Source organism: Vombatus ursinus, unplaced genomic scaffold (assembly GCF_900497805.2).
Source record: "Vombatus ursinus unplaced genomic scaffold, bare-nosed wombat genome assembly UNPS02014848.1, whole genome shotgun sequence".
Lineage (NCBI taxonomy): Eukaryota > Metazoa > Chordata > Mammalia > Diprotodontia > Vombatidae > Vombatus > Vombatus ursinus.
The window spans coordinates 1,740,536-1,765,151 of NW_020954626.1; the positions used below are offsets into that span (position 1 = coordinate 1,740,536).

The 24,616-nt window shown below is 40.6% G+C and overlaps 1 protein-coding gene across 1 annotated transcript in view; it reads right to left on the reverse strand.

The window, feature by feature from the left end:
- The window catches only part of USP50 (ubiquitin specific peptidase 50), a 26,603-nt gene extending 3,915 nt beyond the window's left edge, over positions 1 to 22,688 (reverse strand). The window contains exons 1-5 of the mRNA XM_027840772.1: positions 22,600 to 22,688; positions 16,840 to 17,034; positions 16,123 to 16,318; positions 7,329 to 7,538; positions 3,641 to 3,783 (exon numbers count right to left, since the gene is read on the reverse strand). Of these exons, the coding sequence (XP_027696573.1) occupies positions 3,641 to 3,783; positions 7,329 to 7,538; positions 16,123 to 16,318; positions 16,840 to 17,034; positions 22,600 to 22,688 (833 nt within the window). The remainder of the gene's footprint in view (positions 1 to 3,640; positions 3,784 to 7,328; positions 7,539 to 16,122; positions 16,319 to 16,839; positions 17,035 to 22,599) is intronic.
- Positions 22,689 to 24,616: the final 1,928 nt, after the last annotated feature.

The window sequence follows — 24,616 nt, forward strand, 5'->3', positions numbered from 1 at the left end:
TAGCTTTGGTCTTTTCATCAAGGATTCTTGAAAGTCCTCTATTTCACTGAATGTCCATTTTTTCCTCTGAAGGATTGTGCTCAGTTTTGGTAGGTGATTCTTGGTTGTAATCCTATCTCCCTTGCCCTCTGGAATATTATATTCCAAGCCCTCTGGTTCCTTAATGTAAAAGCTGCTAAATCTTGTGTTATCCTGATTGTGTTTCCACAAGACTTGAATTGTTTCTTTCTGGCTGCTTGCAATATTTTCTCCTTGACTTGGGAACTCTGGAATTTGGCTACAATATTCCTAGGAGTTTTCCTTTGGGGATCTCTTTAAGGAGGTGATCAGTGGATTCTTTCAATTTCTATTTTGCCCTCTGGTTCTGAAATACCAGGGCAGTTTTCCTTGATAATTTCTTGAAAGATGATGTCTAGGCTCTTTTTTTGATCATGGCTTTCAGACAGTCCAATATTTTTAAAATTTTGTCTCCTGGATCTATTTTCCAGGTCAGTTGTTTTTCCAGTGAGATATTTCATATTGTTTTCTATTTTTTCATTCTTTTGAATTTGTTTTACAATGTCTTGATTTCTCATAAAGTCATTAGCTTCTAATTGCTCCACTCTAATTTTTAAGGAAGTATTTTCTTCAGTAAGCTTTTGGACTTCCTTTTCCATTTGGCCAATTTTGTTTTTTAAGGCATTCTTCTCCTCATTGGCTTTTTGGACCTCTTTTGCCATTTGAGTTAGGCTATTTTTTAAGGTGTTATTTTCTTCAGTATTTTTTTGGGTCTCCTTTAGCAAGCTCTTGACTTGTTTTTCATGATTTTCTTGCATCACTTTCAGTTTTTCCTCTACTTCTCTTACTTGCTTCTCAAAATCCTTTTTGAGCTCTTCCATGGCCTGGGACCAATTCATATTTTTCTTGAAGGCTTTGGATGTAGGAGCTTTGACTATGTTGTCTTCTTCTGGTTGTATGTTTTGATCTTCTTTGTTACCAAAGTAAGATTCTATGGTCTGACTCTTTTTGTGCTACTTGCTCATGATCCTAGCCAATTACTTGAGTTATGAACTATTTGTTAAGGTAGGAGTCTGCTTCCAGTGTGGAGAATGTACTGTCCCAAGCTTTGGGGGTTTTGTGCAGCTGTTTTCAGAGATACTTCTAGGGACCTGTAAATTTTCAGTTCTTCCAAGATGGTATGATCAAGAGTGAAGTGTTTACTCCTTTCCTGGCCTGTGCTGTGGTCTATGAGTGACCACAAGCACTCTTTTCTGTCTTGCAACTGTGAGGAAGATTCTCTCTCCACAGCCATTACAAGCTCCACCACGCCAGCGCTCCTCTTCGCCCCAGGACCACCTCCTAGAACCGTGACCCAGATCCAAGCAAGGGCAAAGCAAGAGAATCCTGCACCAGCAGAGAGATCCCTGCAATCCTCTGTGTGAATTCTGATCAGTCACTCGATTCCCCCTTAGTCTGTGGGCCGGAAGCTCAGGAGACAGCAGCCGCCCCGGTACCATGCTTGGGGAATGGGACTGGGACCCCATGCTTCTCTCTCACCAACTTTTCCTACTGACCTTCTAAGTTGTCTTTAGTGTTTGTGGGTTGAGAAGTCTAGAATCCACCACAGCTGCCCGTGATTCAGTCCTCTGAGGCCTGTGCGCCCATGCCAAACTGCACTCCTCTCCCAGCCTGGCATGATATACCTTTCCCATCAACCATCCAGGTTATCTTGGGCTGGAAATTTGTTTCACTTTGTCTTTTTGTGAGTTCTGCTGCTTTAGAATTTGTTTAGAGCCATTTTTTACAGGTATTTGGAGGGGTTTGGGGGAGAGCTCAAGCAAGTCACTGCTTTTACTCTGCCATCTTGCCTCCGCCCCCCCGAGATTTTTCAATAGGATAAAAGGACAAGGGACTCAAGAGAACAGTTAGGGTCAAACTGGTTCCATAAATGGGGAAGGAAAGAGAGTAGCCATCCCAGTTGATGGCTTCAGAAAGAACTGGGGAGTAGAGATCTCAGTGAGAATAAAGAAGAGGGTTTAGAATTACAAGGCAGAGGGAAAAGTGGAAAGACAACAGATTATGATCTGAGAAAGTAGTTTAAAGTTCATAAACATGGAATGTGGTCCCCACAACATTGTCAGAAGCAGGTTTTGAACTCAGGTCTATCCCGATTCTAAGTTCAGTTCTCTATCCACTGTGCCACCTAGCCACTGCAACAATATTGAAGCTATTATTCCCATTTATACATGAGGAAAATGAGGATCAGAAAGATTAAGTGACTTAACAATGTTCACACAGCTAGTATTAAGAGATAGGATTTGAACCCAGGTCTTTTTAGCATTTTGCCAGAAGTAGTTAAACTACTACTACTAGAGTTTGCAGATTCTGTTTCTCTTTTTTTTTTAACATTCCATTGGACAACATTTTCCCTCCTCCAAACCAATAGAACCTCTACTTTTCTCAACTATCTTTCAGAGATCATTGACAGTAGCTCAGTAGTCACACCAGCTAATTCTTTTAGAACTCTAGTATGTAATTCATGTAGGCCAAGTGACTTAAACTCATTTAAGCTAATCTAGGTCCTCTCCTACCATCACCTCACCTCTCTTGAGTTTTAGCTTCTTAACTAATTTTTTCTATCTTTCTCAGTCTGTCATTTTCCTTGGCAGAGAAAATAGGAAAATTAGAGTTCTGCCTTTTCTCCATTTTCAGTTATCCTCTCTCTCCAAAATAATGATCTTTTCCCTTCTTTGATCTTTTTCTATTTCCTCACGTAGCTACTGATATCCTTCATTGTCCTTAGCATTCATCAGTCTTAGCTCAGATTCTTGACACTTCATAAAGGCCTATGTCACACATTGGTATTCATTGTCCATTATGGGTCCTTGTCCATCACCCATCTTTTAATGATATAAGTTGGTCATTGACTTCTCTGTCCATCCACATTGATGTCTTTAGACAGCTGCCTCTTCCTTTTTGGAATAGTTTCTGTTTTTAACTTTAGAATTTTATTCTATAGAGGAGGGCAACTTTCCCTGTGGAATTTTAAGTCATGGCATTCTATTTCTCCTTGCCCTGAATACTTGGAAATCTGCTATCCCAAAATCTAGAGTGCATTTCAGACAATATCCCCAGTTTTCCTCTCTATCACAAATTCTAACATATTATGGTTGTTTCCTCCCTAAGGTTTTCATTTCTCTTTCAGCAGCCAGTTCCATCCCACCCCCATGCCTACCCTTGTTAGTCAGAATCAATCGCTGAATGATAATCTTTCTGAGTGGGCCATGGTATTTAAAGACTCTTCCATATTGGTACCTGATCTCTTTATATTTGGTTAAAATTGTTTCATTTCCCCCCATTCTCGAATAAGCTGTAGCCCTCTGCCACCTTTCTGGGAAAGAGCTGTATGTAAGTTGTGGTGGGCAAAGGGATGGTATGGGGAACTATAGTGATAGGGCAATGGGATTTAAATGATAATTACATAACAGATCTTTTATGTTAAGGTAGGACTTCCTCTCAATAAATATACTCAATTCCAAGAATCAGTGAATTGCCCCAGGACTAACTGTGTCTTATACAACTGTTTAGACTAACTACAATGCTCGTTTTCTGGTCCACTCCATTTTTTGAACTCTGCCTAGATATAGCTAAGAATCCATACCTTTTTAAGTGAAAAATAACTGTCTTTGGTGCTTTGGCTATGCTAGCTCTGACAGCTGCATCTTGCTTGGATTCACAGAAAGCACAATGAATTTGATTATTCCAGGTGAGTGTATCTTGTTGAAAGAAACATCCAAGACATTCCTGTTGAGAGAAAAGCATTTGGTGACCAAACTGGATAAAGGGAACTTGTCCCCTCTTCAGATTAGAGCTTTGTTAGCAGCCAAGGAATAAGCCTCATTACGATAGGACTGTGAAACCCCAAGACAAGCAGAGCTGAGAGTTGAAGGCAAGGAGTGAGGACTCAGAAACACAGAGGATCTGGAGCATTTCATTTGTACTACCACCATGATGAGAAGCTGCTGCAGAATTACACAGTGAGTATGAGTTCATGTGAATATATGGAATTCCGATCTCCTTTCCTCTAATTTTTACTAACGAAAAAGATGAGTGAATGGGGAAAATCAGCTGCAAATTGTTTAAATCAATGGTGGAATCAGCTCTTCAACTGTGACTCAGGTGAGTGAAAACTTATGTCAAATAAATGGTGGAAAAAACCCAAACTTGATTTCATTTATTTTTCTAGATACATAATTTTTATGCAGAAATCAGACTGACCATAAGCTCTAGCTGAGCCAGTTGGCTTGGGGATACTTAACTTATAGAGTTGTTTTTTGGGGGTAGAAAAAAAGTGGGGGTGAAGGGAATAGCAAATGTGTTGGAACCAGGATTCAAAAGTTTAATAGGGACAAATGTAGATTGTCTTAGTTAAGTTAAAAAAAAAAAACAAACAGAGCTCAGTAGCACAATTGCAGAACAGAGATGTGGTTATATAAGAATGTGTGTCAGAAAGGCTTGGGGGTTTTAATGCCCAGTATGATTTCGAAATTTTGTGATGTGGCCACCTCCCCCTAATCCCCCCCTCCTCCCCCCAAAAATAGAGAAAAAGAAAAACAAAGCTAGTAGATATTAGGCTTTCTTAATAGAACTTGAGCACTTACCAAGAGAAAGGATAGTTTCACTGTATTCTGACCTGGTCAGACCACATCTGTAGTTTTCTGTTCCAGACCCTACATTCTAGTTACAATCCTGTTTCAGACACTTATTGAATATATATGACCCTGAGTGTGACATTTAACCACTGCCTGCCTCAGTTTTCTTATCTGCAAATGGGGATAATAACAGCACCTACATTTCCCAGAGTAGTTGTGAGGATAAAGTGAGATAATATTTGAAAAGCACTTTGCAAACCTTAAAGCACTATATAAATGCTGGCTGTTATTAATGATTACTACTACTACTACTACTGCTAGTACTACTACTACCACCTATTACTACTTACTATTACTACCTCCTTGTACTACTTAATATTACTACTTCTTCTACTTCCTACTACTACTACTTATTATTACTACTACTTCCTACTACTACTATTTACTATTAGTGCTTAGTACTTACCACTACTACTATTACCACTACCACTACTACTACTAGTTCTACTACAACTACTACTACTACTACTACTACTACTGCTACTACCACTACTACTATTTAGTATTATTACTACTACTTTAACAGGGCCATCTCCAGTCATCCTGATCTATATCTTGCCTCTGGGCTCAGATGGCTCCAGAGGAGAAAGTGAGGCTGGTGATATTGCACAGCCTCCTTCACTTAAATCTAATTCACTTGCAAGTCTTGGCATTACCTTCCTGATGTTAAGGTCTTCTTTGAGAATGAAGGACAAACAATAACAATTACCACTACTTCCTGCTACTACTACTACTTACTATCACTATTGCTTCCTACTACTACTACTACTACCATTATTACTGCTACTACTACTACTACTACTACTACTACTTACTATCACTATTGCTTCCTACTACTACTTACTACTACTACTACTACTACTACTACTCATAATAATAATAATAATAATAAACTGGAGGATGAGCAGGATGGTGAGGAACCTTGAAATATATCATGTTATCATTGTTTGAAAGAACTAGGAATAAGGGGCAGCTAGGTGGCGCAGTGGATAGAGCTCTGGCCTTGGAGTCAGGAGGACCTGAGTTCAAATCCAGCCTCAGATACTTGACACTTACTAGCTGTGTGACCCTGGGCAAGTCACTTAACCCCAATTGCCTCACCAAAAAAAAAAAGAAAAAGAAAAAAGAAAGAACTAGGAATACTTAACCTAGAAAAGATATCTTAGGAAGGGCATGATTACAGTCTAAATATTTGAAGGATTGTCAGAGATTTATTTTTTAAACACAAAGAACAAAATAAGGGATAGCGAAGTTATGACTAGTTTCAACTGAATAGGAAGAGTAGCTTCCAAACCACTAAATTTGTCCCAAAATGTAATCAGATTCCTTGGGAGGTAATAAATTCTGTCACTGGGATTCTTTAGTTGGGAGGATTTATGCTAATGCTATATAATATAGATCTAGCATCAAAGGAGAAATTCTGATGATTCTATTTCGAAAGCATTATTATTTGGCGAGCATATGAAGTTGTTAGAATTGCCTGAAGTTAGATGCTAGAAACAAGGTGATTTGCTTCTAAAGGTCCTATGACACCTTGGAGGGAGGAGAAAAAATTGAAACCAGCTATACCATCCAAGTGGTCAAAAGTTCACCTACCCTTGTTCCTGGGCCTCAAGGAAAAACTGAATTTGATGGCTGAGTCTAGGGGGGGGAAGGAGGGAGGAAAGAGAAGGAGGAGGGAATGCTAAGTAACACCTATTATAACAGGCGACAATCCAGTGACAATAAACTCTAGCATGTCTCGCTGGATTTTCTCTAACTTGGATGCTGAAACCGAGCCAAAAGTGCACATTTTGCCTATTATCTGTTTCAGATCTGGGCATCAGCAGTTTGTGTTTTCAGTTCACTGCCAACTAATATTGACTATGCAGTTTCTACTGACAGAAAAACGGATGATATGGTTGATCATTACCAAAGTGATTATATGAATGCACGTAGCCATACCTCTGTATCATAGAGTGTTCCATGACTGGGAGAATATGAGAACAGATCTGAAACAGATCTAATTTATAGAGGATCCATCCCAGCATTGCCCAATAGTCTGACTCTGCCAATATTGTTAGCATGATGGGAAGTGAACTTATGGTCTTTTGACAGCATGCCTATCAAGAGGACCCCTTCCTTGTGAAGGACCAGGCATGGTCTTGAGAATTCTCTCAAGTATTTATTAGCATGTGGAATAAAGGCTCCTTGAGTGAGTGTTTAGGGGGAAAAAAACTTACCCCAGTTATGGTATTGGAAAATGACTTCTTAAATGCCCTTGGTATTTGGAAGAAAAAAATTTCTTAACCATTTTAATGGAAAGAATATCATTCAGGGGCAGCTAGGTGGTGCAGTGGATAGAGCAGGCCCTGAAGTCAGGAGGACCTGAGTTCAAATCCAGCCTCAGACCAAACACTTGACACTTACTAGCTGTGTGACCCTGGGCAAGTCACTTAACCCCAATTGCCTAAAACAAACAAAAAAAATATCATTCAGCAAAGATTCTTGTCCTAGTACCTCATCTGCCATCATTCTCCACCCTCATTATGTAGTAGTGTGCCTTGGTCCAGGGACACAAGCACTCAAGACCCTTTAGGCAAAGCATCATGCCTTGTGATGGGCAGAAGCACCAGCCTGGCAGTACAAATGACCTACCTGAAGGGAACATTCACATTCTGATGGGATGGGGAGGGAGAGGACAGTGAAGACTTCATTTTTGTAAGTACAATTCTCACACTTCAAGCACACGATGTCATAATTAAGTTGCCCTTCAAAAAGTCTAGTGATGATAGAGAACTCACTGGAAGCCACCTTCCTGTAGCATTTTGTAGTAAGTCCTTTCTCCTGTGTTTTTTTTCGGTGAAACTAGGAATTCCCCCCAAAAAAGAAAAAAAAGGTTAGCAACTGGCAATAAAACAAAACTTTTCATTAAGTAAAATGAATGATTTGCTGTCAACATAATAGGAACTCCATTTTGATTTCTGGCAGTGATCAAGATTTTTCTTTTAGAAGACACTCCTCATGAGCTTATATGTGGTTTCCGAGTCATAATTTCTTCCTTTTGAAGTCCGTCATCTTTAGTTTAAAGAAGGGGCAAGGCTCCCCAATCCTGGGATAAAAGGAAGATCATAAGAGGCAGCTAGAAGATACAGTGGATAGAGCAGGAGTCAGGAAGACCCAAGTTCAAATATGACCTTAGACACTTATTGGCTGGGTAACTGTGGTCAAGCCACTTAACTTCTGTCTGCCTCAGTTTCCTCAATGGTAAAATGGGATCAAAAAAAGAAAGTTCATAGTCTGTGTCATTAGATATTTTTCATCAGAACTGGGACTCAGCTACTTATTGTGGGTTGTATATGTTTTTCTGCTAATGAAGGTGCTGGGAACCCAGCACTCTCTCAAAATTTGGACAGATCTACCGGGCAACAATACAAAGCATGATCTCCTTGCCCACAGATCTCATAAATATTTCGGTTTGTACAATAGTCTTACAAAATATGGACTAGAAAAATGGTTTATCTGTTACTGCATACCTTATATGGGTGTGTATAATTATATGTATAATATGATCAATGTATATAGTATTGACTTGGATGGTGGAAAGACTCTGGAATCTTATATTATGGATATTATGTTAGTAAAACTAATATACTAACATTATGTAGATAAGACAGTGTGAATAGCAGTAATTGTTGCCTGCTGAGCATCTCTCTACAGTCCTGTAGGGTCTCTCAAATTCCCTGGTCACCAGACTCCATCTCTATTCCTAACTTCCCTGTTTCTGTTGAGGGAATTGCCATTCTTTCACTTGCCCAGGTTCACAGCCTTGGTTGGAGTCATCCTTGACTGGGTCTGCCTCACACCGATCATATTCAATCAATTGTTAAGTCCTAGCTATTCACACTCAATGTCTCCCATCTCTCCCCACAGCTTTCCACCTGTGGAGCCACCTCTCAAGCTCAGGTCCTCTTCACGTCCTAACCTCAACTACTGCCAGAACTCCTCCTCGGTCTGTCTGCCTCCATTCTCTCCCCACTCCGATCTGTCCGTCTCCCACGCAGGTGACAAATTGATATTCTGAAAACACAGGCTTGACTGTGTCTCTTCCTTGCTCAAGAAGTCTTCAGCTGAACCTCTTTGCCTCAAATAAGCAAATGCCTCTTTGGCACTGAGGGTTTGCTTTCCCCTTAACATTTCTTTTCAAAGTGATTTCATATTACCCTCTTTCTTTCACACTGTACATTCCAGACAAACTAGCTTGTGTCTTTTCCCTGTTCATGACATTTCATCTTCTGTTTCCTTGCACAGGTGACTTCCATGCCAGAAATCCTCCCTCACCTTTACCTCTTGGAATCCCTGGCTCCTTTTAAGCACTGTCTCCTTCACAAGGTCTTTCTTGATCCCTCCACTTGTGAAAGCTTGCGTTCTTTATCCAGAAATTACATATTCTTTCTGTGTACCTGTTGTTTCTCACCAGCAAAATATAAAAGTTTCCTGAGGCCACTTTGGTCTCTGTATCTCCAAGGCATAGTACACGGTAGACATTAAATGAATGCTTATTCAATTGAACTGAATTACTTTATCATCTACAGTCAAGAAGCAATCACAAAAGAGTCAGAGTCCAAATAAGTTGGGATCCCTGTCTAACGCTTTATGCAGGGAGCCCATGTCTTTGAGGCATATTCAGAGATTGAGTGAGAACGGGGAGGTGGATTATGTCTTCCACAAACAGGACTTTGTGACCCTGTCTCCACAACTCTGGCTACCCCACCACTAAAATCTCCTATGCTACCCTTTATCGTTAGTGTCACAGGTTGCTAACCCCTATATGCCACACCGCACAAAATATTTTCTATACTTATGTAATATCTAGCACAGTGCCTACCACATAAGTAAGTATGAGGGCAGTTAGGTGGTGCATTGGATAGAGTGCTGCAGTTGTAGTCTGGACAACCTGCATTCATAATTCTGCCTCAGACACTTCCTAGCTGTGTGATCCTGGGGAGATCACTACTACCTCTTTCATCCTCACTTACTTCATCTATAAAAGGAGGATGGTAATAGCTCGCATGTCATGGGTTATCATGAGGATCAAATAACATGTAAAGTGCTTTGTAAATATATATATTTTTTAATTAAAAGGATTTTAAGTATGTCAAAGTAGCAACATGTTGACAGGCTGGTCACAGAAGATCAGGGATGGCTTCAAGGTGGGGACAGATAGAATGCCCTCAGGAGAAGATATTGGGCCCTTGCATCTCAGTTCATCCCTAAGGTGGCAAGAACATGACAATTTACAGGTAGGGGTATGTGACAAAGAGCACATAATACAGAAAGCTGCAGACTTGGTGTGTCCTTCCCCATCAGAACCTCCCTTAATACTGATTAATAAGCAGGGCTGGGAACAATGGGATACTGAGTCATTATAACTTTCAACAATTCCTCCATTTGGTGCTAACCATAAATATGGAAAAGACTGAACAATAAAGCCAAATATATGTGGTTCAGCACCACATTCAGTCTCATATTGCACCTTTATCCCAAACTTCATCATCCTCATTTCTGCTGCTGATTGTGTCAAATTAGTGGTTATAAACTAGGGGACTTAAACTCAGAATAGGAAAGAGGTGTCCTGTCACAGTCCCACGTTTCCATCAATGTCATAAAATTGAATAAACTTAGTTATAATCTCATGTATTCCCCAAGGAGACAAGCCTTGGTAAATAGGACCTGTATATAAACCAAGGCATGTTACAGATCAAACCACTTAGAGGGCACACTATGTACTAATTTTAGAGGGGAGATATACATATCAGCAAAGTCACCAAGAAAACTCAGTAAACACAAACACCATGAAACAAAAGACAAAAGCAATACAATAATGATCATCAATATCAAATAACAGCAATCCTTGTGGTAACCCATTCCCAATGTTCAATTAATCATCACATCTCATCTTGAGTCCCAGATGTCCCATGCAGGTGTCTGGTCCCTGGAAACATCTTCCCCTGGACATCTCAGAATAGGCCTCCTCTTTAGGCAGCTCTGGAGTGGTCTCTTTCCAATGGATTTGCTTCTCTGGCTCCAAGTCATCTGCAGTGTCCTAGGTGATTCTAAGAAAATCTTTTGCAGAGGGCGGAGCCAAGATGGCGGAGGGAAAGCAGTGACTTGCTTGAGCTTTCCCCCCAAACCCCTCCAAATACCTATAATAAATGGCTCTAAACAAATTCTAAAGCAGCAGAACCCACAAAAAGACAGAGTGAGACAAATTTCCAGCCAAAGACAGCCTGGATGGTTGATCAGAAAGGTTTATTGCGCCTGGTGGGGAGAGGAGCGCAGTTTGGCGTGGGCATGCAGGCTGCAGCAACCCTAGAGCAGGCCTCAGAGGACTGAATCAAAGGTAGCTGTGGTAGTTTCCAGACTTCTCAACCCACAAACACCAAAGACAACTTAGAAGTTCAGTGGGAAAAGTCTGTGACTGCGGTGAGAGAAGGAGCTAGGTCTCAGCCACAAGTCTCGAGCGTTGTTCGGGGTCGCGGCTGTTTCCTGAGCTTCCAGCCCACGGACTGAGCGGGAATCGAGTGGCTGATCAGAAGGGGATTGCAGGGATCTCTTTGCCAGTGCTGAGGCAGGAATCTCTTGCTTTATTGGTGCTTGGATCTGGGTCACAGTTCTGAGGGGCGGTCTTGGGGTGAGGAGGAGTGCTGGTGTGGTGAAGCTTGTTGTGGTAGTGGAGAGAAAACACCTCACCCCTTATCATAGCACCTTGGAAGAACTGAAAATTTACAGGTCCCTAGGAGTATCTCTGAAAACAGCTGTACAAACCCCCGAAGCTTGGGACAGTACATTCTCCACATTGGAAGCAGACTTTTATTTAACAAAGAGTTTAAAACTCAGGTAATTGGCTGGGATCATGAGTAAGCAGCGCTAAAAGAATCAGACTATATTATCTTACTTTGGTGACAAAGAAGATCAAAACATAAAACCAGAAGAAGACAACAAAGTCAAAGCTCCTACATCCAAAGCCTCCAAGAAGAATACAAATCAGTCCCAGGTCTTGGAAGAGCTCAAAAGGGATTTTGAGAAGCAAGTAAGAGAAGTAGAAGAAAAACTGAGTGTTTTACAAGAAAATCATGAAAAGCAAGTTAACAGCTTGCTAAAGGAGACCCAAAAAAATACTGAAGAAAATAACACCTTAAAAAATAGCCTAACTCAAATGGCAAAAGAGGTCCAAAAAGCCAATGAGGAGAAGAATGCCTTAAAAAACAAAATTGGCCAAATGGAAAAGGAAGTCCAAAAGCTTACTGAAGAAAATACTTCCTTAAAAATTAGAGTGGAGCAATTAGAAGCTAATGACTTTATGAGAAATCAAGACATTGTAAAACAAATTCAAAAGAATGAAAAAATAGAAAACAACATGAAATATCTCACTGGAAAAACAATTGATCTGGAAAATAGATCCAGGAGAGATAATTTTAAAAATATTGGACTATCTGAAAGCCATGATCAAAAAAAGAGCCTAGACATCATCTTTCAAGAAATTATCAAGGAAAACTGCCCTGGTATTCTAGAACCAGAGAGCAAAATAGAAATTGAAAGAATCCACTGATCACCTCCTTAAAGAGATCCCCAAAGGAAAACTCCTAGGAATATTGTAGCCAAATTCAAAAGTTCCCAGGTCAAAGAGAAAATATTGCAAGCAGCCAGAAAGAAACAATTCAAGTCTTGTGGAAACACAATCCGGATAACACAAGATATAGCAGCTTCTACATTAAGGAACCAGAGGGCTTGGAATATAATATTCCAGAGGTCAAAGGAGATAGGATTACAACTAAGAATCAACTATCCAGCAAATCTGAGTATAATCCTTCAGGGGGAAAAATGGACATTCAGTGAAATAGAGGACTTTCAAGCATTCTTGATGAAAAGACCAGAGCTGAATAGAAAATTTGACTTTCAAATATAAGACTCAAGAGAAGCATGATGAGGTAAACAGGAAAGAGAAATCATAAGGGACTTATTCAGGTTGAACTGTTTACATACATGGAAAGATGATATTTCTAACTCATGAGACCTTTGTCAGTATTAGGGTAGTTGGAGGGCAAAAAATTAGATAGATAGATAGATAGATAGATAGATAGATAGATAGATAGATAGAGGGCACAAGGTGAGTTGAAGAGGAAGGGGTGATATCTGGAGAATAAAATTAAGGGGTGAGAGAGGATTATAGTGGGAGAAAGAGAAAGGGAGAGGTAAAATGGGGTAAATTGTCCCACATAAAACAGACAAGAAAAGGCTTTTACATTGGAGGGGAAGGTGAGAGGGAATGAGTGAATCTTATTCTCATCAGATTTAACTTAAAGAGGGAATAACATACACACTTAATTGGGTATGGAAATCTATCTTACCCTACAGAAAGTAGGCAGGAAAGGGGATAAGAGAGCAGGAGGATGATAGAGTAGAGGGCAGATTGAGGGAGGGGGTAATCAGAAGCAAACACTTCTAAGGAGGGACAGGGTCAAAAGAGAGAATAAAATAAATGGGGGATGGGATAGGGTGAAGGGAAATGTAGTTAGTTTTTGACAACATGACTACTATGGAAGTGTTTTGCATGACTACACATGTATAACCTATATGGAGTTGCTTGCCTTCTCAATGAGGGTAGGTGGGGAGGGAGGAAGGGAGAAAATCTGGAACCCAAAGTTTTAAAAATGAAAGTTAAAAAAAAAAATGTGTTTTCACATGCAACTGGGAAATAAGATATAAAGCCAATGGGGTATAGAAATCTATCCTGCCCTACAGGAAAATAGAAGGAGAAGAGGATAAGAGAAGGGGGGAAAGATAGGAGGACAGATTAGGGGAAAGGGTATTCAGAATGCACGCCATCTTGGAGTGGGGGGAAGGATGAGACGGGCAGAAAATTTGGAACTAAAACTTATTGGAAGTAAATGTTGAAAACTAAAAAGAAATTTTTTTTTTAAAATAGGCACTTCAATAATGTCTTTTTTGCCACTTCAGACTCAGATTGCAAAAACTGTAAGGGCAATTAGAAATAATGTAATCCAATGTCATTTTTTTAATTTTATTTTTTAATTAGTTTATTTTGAATTATCAACAATCACTTCCCTAAGCTTTTGAGTTTTAAATTTTTCTCCCCCTCCCTCTCCCCCTCCCTCCCCAAGACAGTGTGCAATCTGATATAGGCTATACATACACATTCCTATTAAACATATTTTCACATTGGTGACGTTATAAGTAAGAATTAGAACTAATAGGAGGAACCACTAGAAAGAGGAAACAAAAAACAACAGAAGAAAAAAAATAGCAAATAGTATGCTTCGATCTGCATTCAAACTCCATAGTTCTTTCTTTGGATATAGATCACATTTTATAGCATGAGGCTTTTGGAGATGTCTTAGATCCTTGTATTGCTGAGAAGGGTTAAGTCTATCAATATTAGTCATCACACAACGTGGCTGTTACAATGTTCTCCTGGTTCTGCTCATTTCACTCAGCATCAGATCATAAAAGTCTTTCCAAGTTTTTCTGAAATCAGCCTGTTCATCATTTCTTATAGCACAATAGTATTCCATTACATTCATACACCACAACTTGTTCAACCATTCCCCAGTTGATGGGCATCCTCTCAATTTCCAATTCTTTGCCACCACAAAAAGAGCTGCTATAAATATTTTTGTACATGTGGGTCTTTTTCCCATTTGTATGATCTCTTTGGGATATAGCCATAGAAGTGCTATTGCTGGGTCAAAGGTATGCACATTTTTTAACCCTTTGGGCATAGTTCCAAATTGCTCTCCAAAATGGTTGGATCATTTCACAATTCCACCAACAATATATTAGTGTTCCAATTTTCCCTCATCTTCTCCAACATTTATCATTTTCCTGTTTTGTCATGTTGGCCAATCTGATAGGTGTGATGTGGTACCTCAGAGTAGTTTTGATTTGCATTTCTCTAATCAATAGTGATTTAGAGCATTTTTTTTCATATGACTATAGATGGCTTTAATTTCTTCATCTGAGAACTGCCTGTTCATATCTTTTGACCATTTATCAATTGAGGAATGCAATGTTGTCATTTTATAATGAAGAAACTGAGGACCAGAGAGGGTCTCTGACCTAGTGACAAAATGTATCTGACTCAGTTGAATGTGCTATATCATTAGGTATTTTTCCCCCAGCAAAATGTTGTTTCGTTTGCTTTAAAAAAAAAAAAAGGAAAAGGAAATCAGTTAATGCAATACTCTCTTGCAAAGATCCTTGTTTAGCACCTTTAGCCTCAAATTCAAATTCCTACTATAGTGGGAGGAGAGGCTGGGCTGCCCTTTAGAAGCACCTGGAGTCAATCCCTTTTCCTCCTTGTCAAATCAGTTCCAGAAGAGCAGCCAAAACTGTTGATGGCAGAAGTGGTATTCCTCATCCTCCTCCCCCAACTCCCACCTTCTATCTCCTTTTCCTGAGGGTCAGGAAAACTATTCCTATAGTACCTAGCACAGTGCTTTGCATATCGTTGCTGCTTTATAAAATCTTGATTGATGGGGAAAAGGAAGAAAAAAAATGAGATGTAGAAGAAGGCACTTTTAGGATAACAGAATAGAGGGGATCCTCCCTGCTCCCTACCCCAAGCAAGTACCGAGGATTTCTGTAACAAGCAAAGAACTGGAAGAGCTGCAGCAATCTACTGATGCATATTGGCCACTGGGCCACAGACTCAGGAGGGGAGAGAAAGATGGATGGCAGTGGTGATAGCAATAGTGAGGGGATGAATGGATTCCCAAGGTAACAAGGAAGTGCTAAATGGAAACTCAGGGAGAGGGACTGTCTTTTGCCTCTGTTTGTATCACTAACATATCTACCATATGCCAGGCGTAATACATAGTGTGCCTGGCACATAGTAGGCACTTGATAAAATGTTCATTAACTGACTAACCCAGACCTTATGGCATGGTTTCCACTAGCTTTTCCCTTGAGTCTTTTTTTTGGGGGGGCAGGGCTATAGGAGTATGGTTGGAGACTGAAACACCTTGTGGGGAAAAGGGGTCTTTAATCAAGAAAGTGGTCTTTAATATTTCTTCTTGCTTCACTAAAAGGGGCTGGGATAGTAGGCTTTGTCATTATCCTGAACTAATATTCTAGGTTAAAATACTCATTGGAAGTCTTGGCTTGTATGGAGGAGGGGAAAGTTAATACTTCCAGCAGAGGGTTAAAAGGAGCTGGATTCTGAGGCCCCTGAGGCAGGCACCTGGGTGAGGCCAAAGTGAACCTTTGAAGTTGATAAACCTGTGTCCAATGTCAATAACCAGAGTTCTCCTTCTGTGTAAAGAGACTCCACCATGTTTATAAAACAAGGGAAAAATCTTTTTTCAAAGATCAAGTATAATGGGTCTAGTCCAATGCCTGTTTCATGGCATAGTGACCACTTTCCACTGACCTTCTTCAAAGCCTCATGAAGTTCATTTAGGACATAAATCAAGAACTCCTGAGCATCTTGCTGCGTCCTCTTCAGAAATGTTGGGTAGATTTTTCCGATGGCTGACCGAAACACTTCAGGTGAGACACAGTCCGAGTCTCCAAGCCACATGTCTGTCATCAGGTAAGCAAAAGCAGTGGCAGCCTCACCACTGTCCCTTCCAAAGGAGAAAAGAACAGGGGGTGTCGCATGACTAAAGTCATGAGGACATGTTTAAACACTTGGAAACAGAGAAGGAAAGCAAAGAAACCCCTTCTTCATCCTCTAGGGACTGGCTGGTCTAATGAGGTGGGGAGAGGGTGATCTCCTGTGGCAGACCCAGCTGGTATAACTGGGTAGCAACAACTTCCACTAAGTTGCTTGACAATTTAAAGAAGGAAAAATCTTGAGTTTCAATTAAGACTTTTTTATTTAATTAAATTTGTTCCCCAAGAAAGATTCACCTTCTCTCCTTCCTACTTCTGTCCCTAACCCCAATGACAAAGCAAAAAAACCCCCACACATACCCCCATTACAAAACATGTAAAGTCAAGCAAAACAAATTCTTGCATTAGTCATACCCAATGACACACATATACATTACAGACATATGTCTGTCTGTCTATCTGTCTATTTATCTACACTCTGAAGTCCATCACTCCTCTACCAGGAAGTAGGGAGCCTCACAGTTAGACTTACTTTTGAAGAGCGGTGATGTACTTTCCGGAAAGGAAATACTCCACCAATGGAGTGATACTGCAGAGACATTGCAAGATGGCATTCATGTAGCATGTGTTGCCTAGGTTACGAAGACCTGTCACACCTTGGGAGTGTTGCTGGGCCATGCTCGACTCTTTGACAGAGCTGGTGTCACTATAATCTGTACATTCTGTGCTGTGTGCCAAGGGAAAGAAAGAAATTATTTTGAGGGGGCAGGATAGGTACAATTCAATTCAATTGATCAACCTTTACTAAGTCCCTGCTAATAGGCAGAGGGGCAAAAATGAAACAGCCCCTTAAGGAGCTTACATTCTACTAGAGGAATAAAACATGTATACAGATAAGAAAATACAAGGTAATTTGAAAAGAGACAGAGACAAAAGGAGGCCGCAAGTGAAAATAGCAGGGTTATAAACTCAGTAGCATCAAGCATGATCCTGCTGCATCTAGATATTTCTTCTCTTGACCTCTGCAGTCAGTCTGCTGAACCTGCACAGCTTATTTCTATGCTGTTTAGACAAAATGCCCACATCTCTGCCAAAAGATACACGGCCATAGATATAAACCAGAGCAAGGTTTCTGTCTTCCTTTAATCAAGGGAGAACTGATTGGACAGGAGATATAAGCCCTTTCGATGCCCAGAAAGTGAAATGAAAAAAAAAAAAAAGACTAACTCAGGTCTTTGGACTTGAGTCAAGACTGCTGGGCTGCTTTTTCTTCATGTGCAAGAAGCCCCACTTAGGGAGAGGAGCAATTTTAATAGGCCAAAGCTAGACCGAAGGGAAGGGTATTTTTACCTCAGAATGGAGAGAGATGCTCTTGGCCACGGGGCTCCAGAGCCCAGACTCTGTCATTTCTGGTTCTCTCTCCTATGTACAGAACGGCTGTTGAGACTCTCCTCTATCCCTCATGCCTCACTTCCCATTTGTAGCTTACCTCCACAAGTGTTTGAAAAGTACTCGTTTTTAGATAAGTACTTTTAGGAGAGAAAGAGTGAGTATAGTGAAAAAATCCCTGGTTCTAGAGTCAGACGAGCTAGGGTTTGGATCCACCGCGGACCTTTACCTTCTGAGTGATCTTGGGCAAGTCACTTCTCTGGACCTCAGTTTCCTCATTTGTAAAATGAGGGGGTTTCCTTTCTGGCTGTAGGTCTCTGAACATAGGAAACAGGTCATCAGGATGTCTCTTCTCTGTTTCAGGACAGGGCAGACCCACTTAAGCCAGATACTTTATGAATTGCACTGAATACGTTGTTATTCAGTCGTGTCTGACTCTTCATGACCCTGTGGACCACACTGTTCATGGGGTTTTCTCGGTGAAGACACTAGAGTGGTTTGTCATTTCCTTCCCCAGTAGATTAGGACTAATAGAAGTTACAATGGCTTGCCCAGAGTCACACAGGTAGGCCAGATTTCAACTCAGGTCTTCCTTACTCCCAGCCCAGTGCTACATCCCCTTTACCCAGTGGATTCCAGTGAATCTTTCTTTCTCTGCACATTTATCTACATTGATTTAGATGTCATATTAATTACATATATTTAATTTTATTTCTATATATAGTTGTCATTTTTCTCCCTAGATTTTAGATTATCATTTAATGATTCAAGACACTCAGCACATACTCCCCTGAGAAAGTCTTTCCAAATGAAGCCTTGACCCTCCTTGCTTCTGTGACAATCTCACCCCTTGGCTTAATCTGTTATCTAGAGCACTGTAGAAGAGACAGACTCACAGAACATAATAGATTTTGAAGTCATCAGGAGGACATCTGGAAGCCATGGGGAAGGAGAGTGTTGGGTTGTTACTGCTATTGAGGCTTGTCTAACCTTTTAACTTCATTTCTTTCTCTCTTTCACACTCTCTGTTGACTTGGTTTTTAAAAAATAATTTCTATTCCCCCCCCCCCCAACAGGTAGCTCCAAACTGGTTTTCATCTGTTCTTCAGGTACCATTCCAACTTGGATCTTCTGTGCATCATAATCCTTTCTATTTTCTCTCAAGATTCTAACATGTTGCTATGGGATGTACCTACTCTGGCTGCTGTTCATAGTTCATATTTTTGATGAGAAGGTATTTCACCTATAAGCATAATTCCTTTCCTTAAATGGACTGATGTCTTTTTAAATTGCACATAATCCTGACTTTATTTTTTGTTTGTTTGTAAGCAAGCTGCTTGTCCTAGTTACAATTCACTGATCTGGAGGAAGTGTTGTTAACTAGGGATGCTTTTTTCAGGGCAGGAGTTATACCAGGATGAAGTGGGGGAGGGTCGGGGAGAGAGGAGGAAGCTTCCAGGATCTCAAATTCTGGAAGTGGGGTAGGATGGACTCCAAATACTGGCGACTGGAAAAATGTTTCTTAAATTTATAAGTAAAATATAGAAATCCAGAGAGAGAGAGAGAGAGAGAGAGAGAGAGAGAGAGGGAGAGGCAGGGAAGGAGGAAGGGAGAGAGAGAAAGAGGGAGAGGAGGAGAAAAAGGGAGGGGAAGAGAGAGAGGGCAAGAAGGAGAGGGCGAGAGAGGGAGTGGGGGGAGAGAGAGAGAGAGGGAAAGAGGAGAAGGAGGAAAAGACAAGAAAGAAGAAAACCTCTGAAAAATGTTCAAGCAGAGACTTGGTCTAGAATATTGAAGGGAAAGATTGATGTATCATGCTCAGATTGACCTACTTAACCCTCCAGCTCTTTTCCCAACTAAAAGATACCATGCATTAGGGATTGAATTAGAAGAGCTGAAGTAAAAGCAAAATTGAGGGAAGGCATATTGGAAGGCATGGAAAAGCAACCAAGGTAAAGATGTCAATATGGGAGGTGATTGTGAGGCTAGTAGGAAGAGTCATGGATTTGGTGTCAGAAAACATTTCCTAAGTGTTTGACCTTGGGATAGTCCTTCAACTTCTTTCAAATGCAGTTTCCTCATTGGCAAAATACAGACAATATACACCAGCTACCTCACAGGGTTGTGAAGGGAGGTCCTTTGGTAAACCCCAGAAAATGAATTATTATCACTGGTTGATGAAACAGTGTTTACAGCAACAAAGCTGGAAATGGGTTTTTTGAGGCCGAGCTAATTTGTAGGGAAAAGTACAAGGCTAGAGAATCACAAAACAAACAAACCAAAAGCTGGAGAAAGTAGTACTGTGTGAGTAATTATTTGATCTCTGGGAATGAGCTCACATTTTTTGTAGTCCATTTGGCATTTGGAAGATCTCATATCTGTAAGGATCATGAGGTGCAAACTTACTACAACTGGAGGTTAAAGAGCATTCTAGAGAAAATTGAGACTAGCCGGGGCAGTTTTTTGTAGAATGATTTTCATGAACTTCTACCTGCGCAAAGCGGGAAGGAATACAAGGCCTAAAATCTCACCATCACTTGCTACCTTCTGGTAAACTGTACTCATTAGCTATGACACAGGTGTCAACATCAGGAGGCTTTGTTTCTTTGTCCATTTCCTCCCTGGTCACTCATTATGACTCCTATACAGTTTTCCTGGAAAACCTTTGATCTCTTCTTGGCCCTGACTCAAATCACAAAGCTTAGGTGTCTCAAACTCCTCCTAAAGCTGAGTTAGCAATTCTTACTTCCTTTATTTCACTTTCTGGTAGCATCTATATCCCAGGGTTGTTGTGAGAATAAAATGAGATATTTGTAAAGTGCTTTGTGAACCTTAAAATGCTATATATTATGTATGTATTATTATATTATGTATTATGTATGTATTATATATGCTATATTATATATAATTACATACTAACTATAAAATGCTATGTGTCTTATTATATTATGTATTATGCATGTATTATATATGCTATATTATATATAATTACATACTAACTATAAAGTGCTATATATTAATATATTATAGCGTTTCATTTGTTAGTTTCCATTCTATTTTCCCCTCAAATAGTTTACCAGCTAGTAGTTCACTATCTGGAGTTCCCTGCGCTCCCCAGCCAAACCACGTCCCAAGACTAATGAAAGCTTCCTTTGCTCATTTTCTCATGTTACTAATTCCCCCTTCTTCTATCCAATATAATCAAACAAGGATTCATTGTGTGCTATATGTAATTAGGCACTAATGTAAGTAGCAGAGATTTTAAAGTGAAAATGAAACAGTGGCCCACAGAATGTACACAGGATGTACATTCTACTAGGTGAGGTGGATACAAACTCTACAGAATTATGGAGCCGTTGATGGCTCTTGGGCGGGGGAGAGACATACTCAGATTTGAGCTTTAGGAAGATGATTGTAGCAGCAACGTGGAAGGAGGACTGGAAAGGGGAAGAGACTGGGAGGAAGCCAGAGTCCAATTAGGAGGCTGTTGAAATAAACCAAGTTAGACACGGTGAGGGTCTGAACTGGAGTAGTGATTATGATTGGGAAGAAAAAGGGTGGATGTGGGAGAGAGATGTTATGTTGTGAGGTAGAACTGATAAGATTCAGCAACTGTGGGGCAGCTAGGTGGTGTAGTGGATGGAGCACCGGCCCTGAAGTCAGGAAGACCTGAGTTCAAATCCAGCCTCAGACCAAACACTAGACACTTACTAGCTGTGTGACCCTGGGCAAGTCACTTCACCCCAGTTGTCTAAAAAAAAAAAAATCAGCAACTGTTTGGATGAAGGTTTGTAGGGAAGAAGAAGGGAACAGTCTAAGAAGCACCCAAGGTTCTGAAACTGAATGATAAGAGAAGATTGGAGGACAGGTAGACTTGGGAAGAGAAGATAATGATTTTGATATAATGATAATGATATAGACCTTGAGATAAATATACTAGCTAATGTTTATAAAGCCTCTTTGCAGAGCACTTTACATCCATTATCTCATTTGCTCCTTACAATCCTGTGAGGATGCGCTCTTATCCTCATTGTACAGATGAGGAAACAAACAGAGAGATGAAGGTACTTGTTCAGAGTCATAGGGCTAGTAATCCTAATTGAGGATTTGAATTCAAATCTTCATAACTCCAAATCCAGCCTTCCTGAACCACCTAGTGGCCTCAGAGAGGGTTCAGGAGGCAGTTGTTAATTCAGGACTGGGGCTTAGAAAAGAGAGTAGGTTCGGATATATAGATTTGGGGGGCAACTGCATAAATGATAACTGAACTCATGGAAGCTGTTAGGAGATCACCAAGACAAGAAAAGATGAAAGCCTACGAGAGGCCCTGGGAGAGGATACCCAAGATTTGGGGGCAGGCGTAAGACATAGATGTTGGATTCAGCAGTCAGACAGGTAGAAGAACCAAGAGTGCCATGTTGGGAAAAACCAGGGAGGAGAGAATATTCAAGGCGGAGGGGCTGTCAAGCTGTGTCCAGCTGCAGGGAGATCGAGAAGGATGATAATGAAAATAGACCTTTGCATTTGAAAAGAGAAATTTCAATTGAGCAGTGAGGATAGAAGCCAGATTGTAAGGGGTTGAAAAGTGAGGGAGAAGAGAAAAAACATGATTTTTTTTTTCTAGGAATATGGCATCCATAGGGAGAAGATGGGAAGGTTTTTCAAGGACAGCTATGTTTACAGACAGCAGGAAAGGAGCCATTAGATAAGGGGAGAATGAAGATCAGAGAAAGGAGATAATGGAAGAAGCAAACTGCTGGAGCTGGGAGGGATCAGAACAAGGGCATAAGTAGAGACGTTAGCACTGGCAAGGGGAAGAGCCAATTCTGAATCAGTCTGAAACCAAAGAAATGATGGGGGGCTGTTGAGGAGTTTGGGGGGTATGGAATAGGGAAGGGGAACTTACAACTGATGACTTCTTTCTTCTTGGTAGCATTGTTTGGTTGATCCCTCCTCCCCACCTGGATGGACCAGTGCTGCATGCTGTGGAAACATGCTCAAGGCAGCAGATAATTACTCTGGGCCATGACCCTATAGCTGTGATTGTCCCCAAAGTCAACAACACAATAACCACAGTAAAGGAAGATGGACAGTAGAAATACCCAGGCTGCTGAGAAAAGGGCAATTTATTTATCTCTTTGTTGGGTAGCCCCAGCCGCTGGCACAGTTGCCTAACGGAGAGAAGGCATTTGATGCATGGATACTTGTTATCGCTCTCCTGGTTCTCCTGACTTTCCAGACTTGGCTACTTCAGTCTTTGCTACCTTCTCATGATGGAATAACCTCTGCCATGCTGACTCCTTTTTCCAATGGTGAGTTCCTCGTGGGGCCTTCATTTTGGGGAAGGGCTTAGGCCACCCAGCTTTCATTCACCTCTTGCCTCTCCTGACTTTCCAGACTTGGACACCATACCCCAATGTGATTCTTCCCCCACAACCCTTTTCAGCCCTCTCATGTGTATTATCCCCCATTAATGTGTAAATTCCTTGAGGGCAGGGACTTTCTTCTTTTTTTCTTGTATTTAGATCCCCAGGACTTAGCACAATACCTAGCACGTAGTAAACATTTAATAAATGCTTGTTGTTTTGCCTTACCTTGCTTGTGAATGGGTTGTAAACTCCGTGGAAGACAGGAATTGTATTTTATATCCCCAGTGCCTGCTAGTGCATACTACATAGACACAACACATAGTGGCTTAATGTTAGTTAAACTCAATTTAGAAGACATTTTCTGCTCTTCTCTCTTAGTGTTTATATATGCACACTCTCAAGCCCATCTCAGTTACTGTAGTAGTAGAAAAACAAAGGCAAAAACAAAAAACCAAACTTTCCAGCCTCATCATCCGTCTCGGGGATTGATTAGCCTCTGCTCCTCTTCCATTGCTGACCTGCTGGTTTGGGCTCAATGTTGAATGCTTGGGTCATCTCCTTATAGCATTACTCTCTTGTTTCATCTTTTACTCCTTCAAGAGGATGTTCCAGGAAGGAGGAAATGGCCACACTTCTTCACAGTTCTGACAATGGCCAGTATTATTTTCTTTGAGCTGTGAGCATGCAAATAGAATCTCAGGAGTTGGTAGTAAACTCAAACATGAACCATAAATGGACATCCAGCCTTTGAAGACCTCCAGTGGGAGGAAACTCCACTTTTGGAGAGCATTAATTCTTAAGAAGGTTTTTCTGACATCAAACCTGTATTATCTACTCATTTTCTCTAGTTCTTCCTCTGGGGCCAATAAGAACAAGTCTAATTATGTTTCACTGTGACAGTTCTTGAAGCATCCTTCAGATCACTTACTATCCTGTTCCCTGCTTCCCACCCTTTCACCCCCCTTTTGGGCTCCATTTCCCTAATTTCATTAGAATGTGAGCTTTTTGAGAGACAGGGATTGTCTTACCTTTCTATTTGTATCCCCAATGTTTAAGTACAATGCTTTGCCCACAGTGCTTAATAAATGCTTCATTCAGTCATTCTAGCCAGTCTTTGTGGCATGAAGTCAAGGGTTTTCATCCTTAGTTTCCCTTCTCTGGCAATTTTCCACTTTATCAATGTCTTTCTTAAAATGTGGTGTTGAATTGAACAAATTACCCTAGATGAGGTCTGACTAGGGCAGAGCACATCATCTCCTTGGTTCTCTTAATGCAGCCTAAGATCTCATTGGCTTTTTTGGTTGCCGTATTGTTGACTCACAATTGACCATGCAATCCTCCAAAATCCCTAGGTGGTGGTAGTTGTGTTTCCTGATCAATTGCTGTGAAAGTATAATTCTCCCACTTTGTATTTGTTAAAATGGCTTTTTAAACCAAAATATAAAATTACGTATTTATCCATATTAAATTAGATGCTCTTAGGTTTGGTGCAGTGTTCTTTTCTATCAAGATCTTTTTGAATCCTAACTACTTTGTCATCCACAGAATTGATAT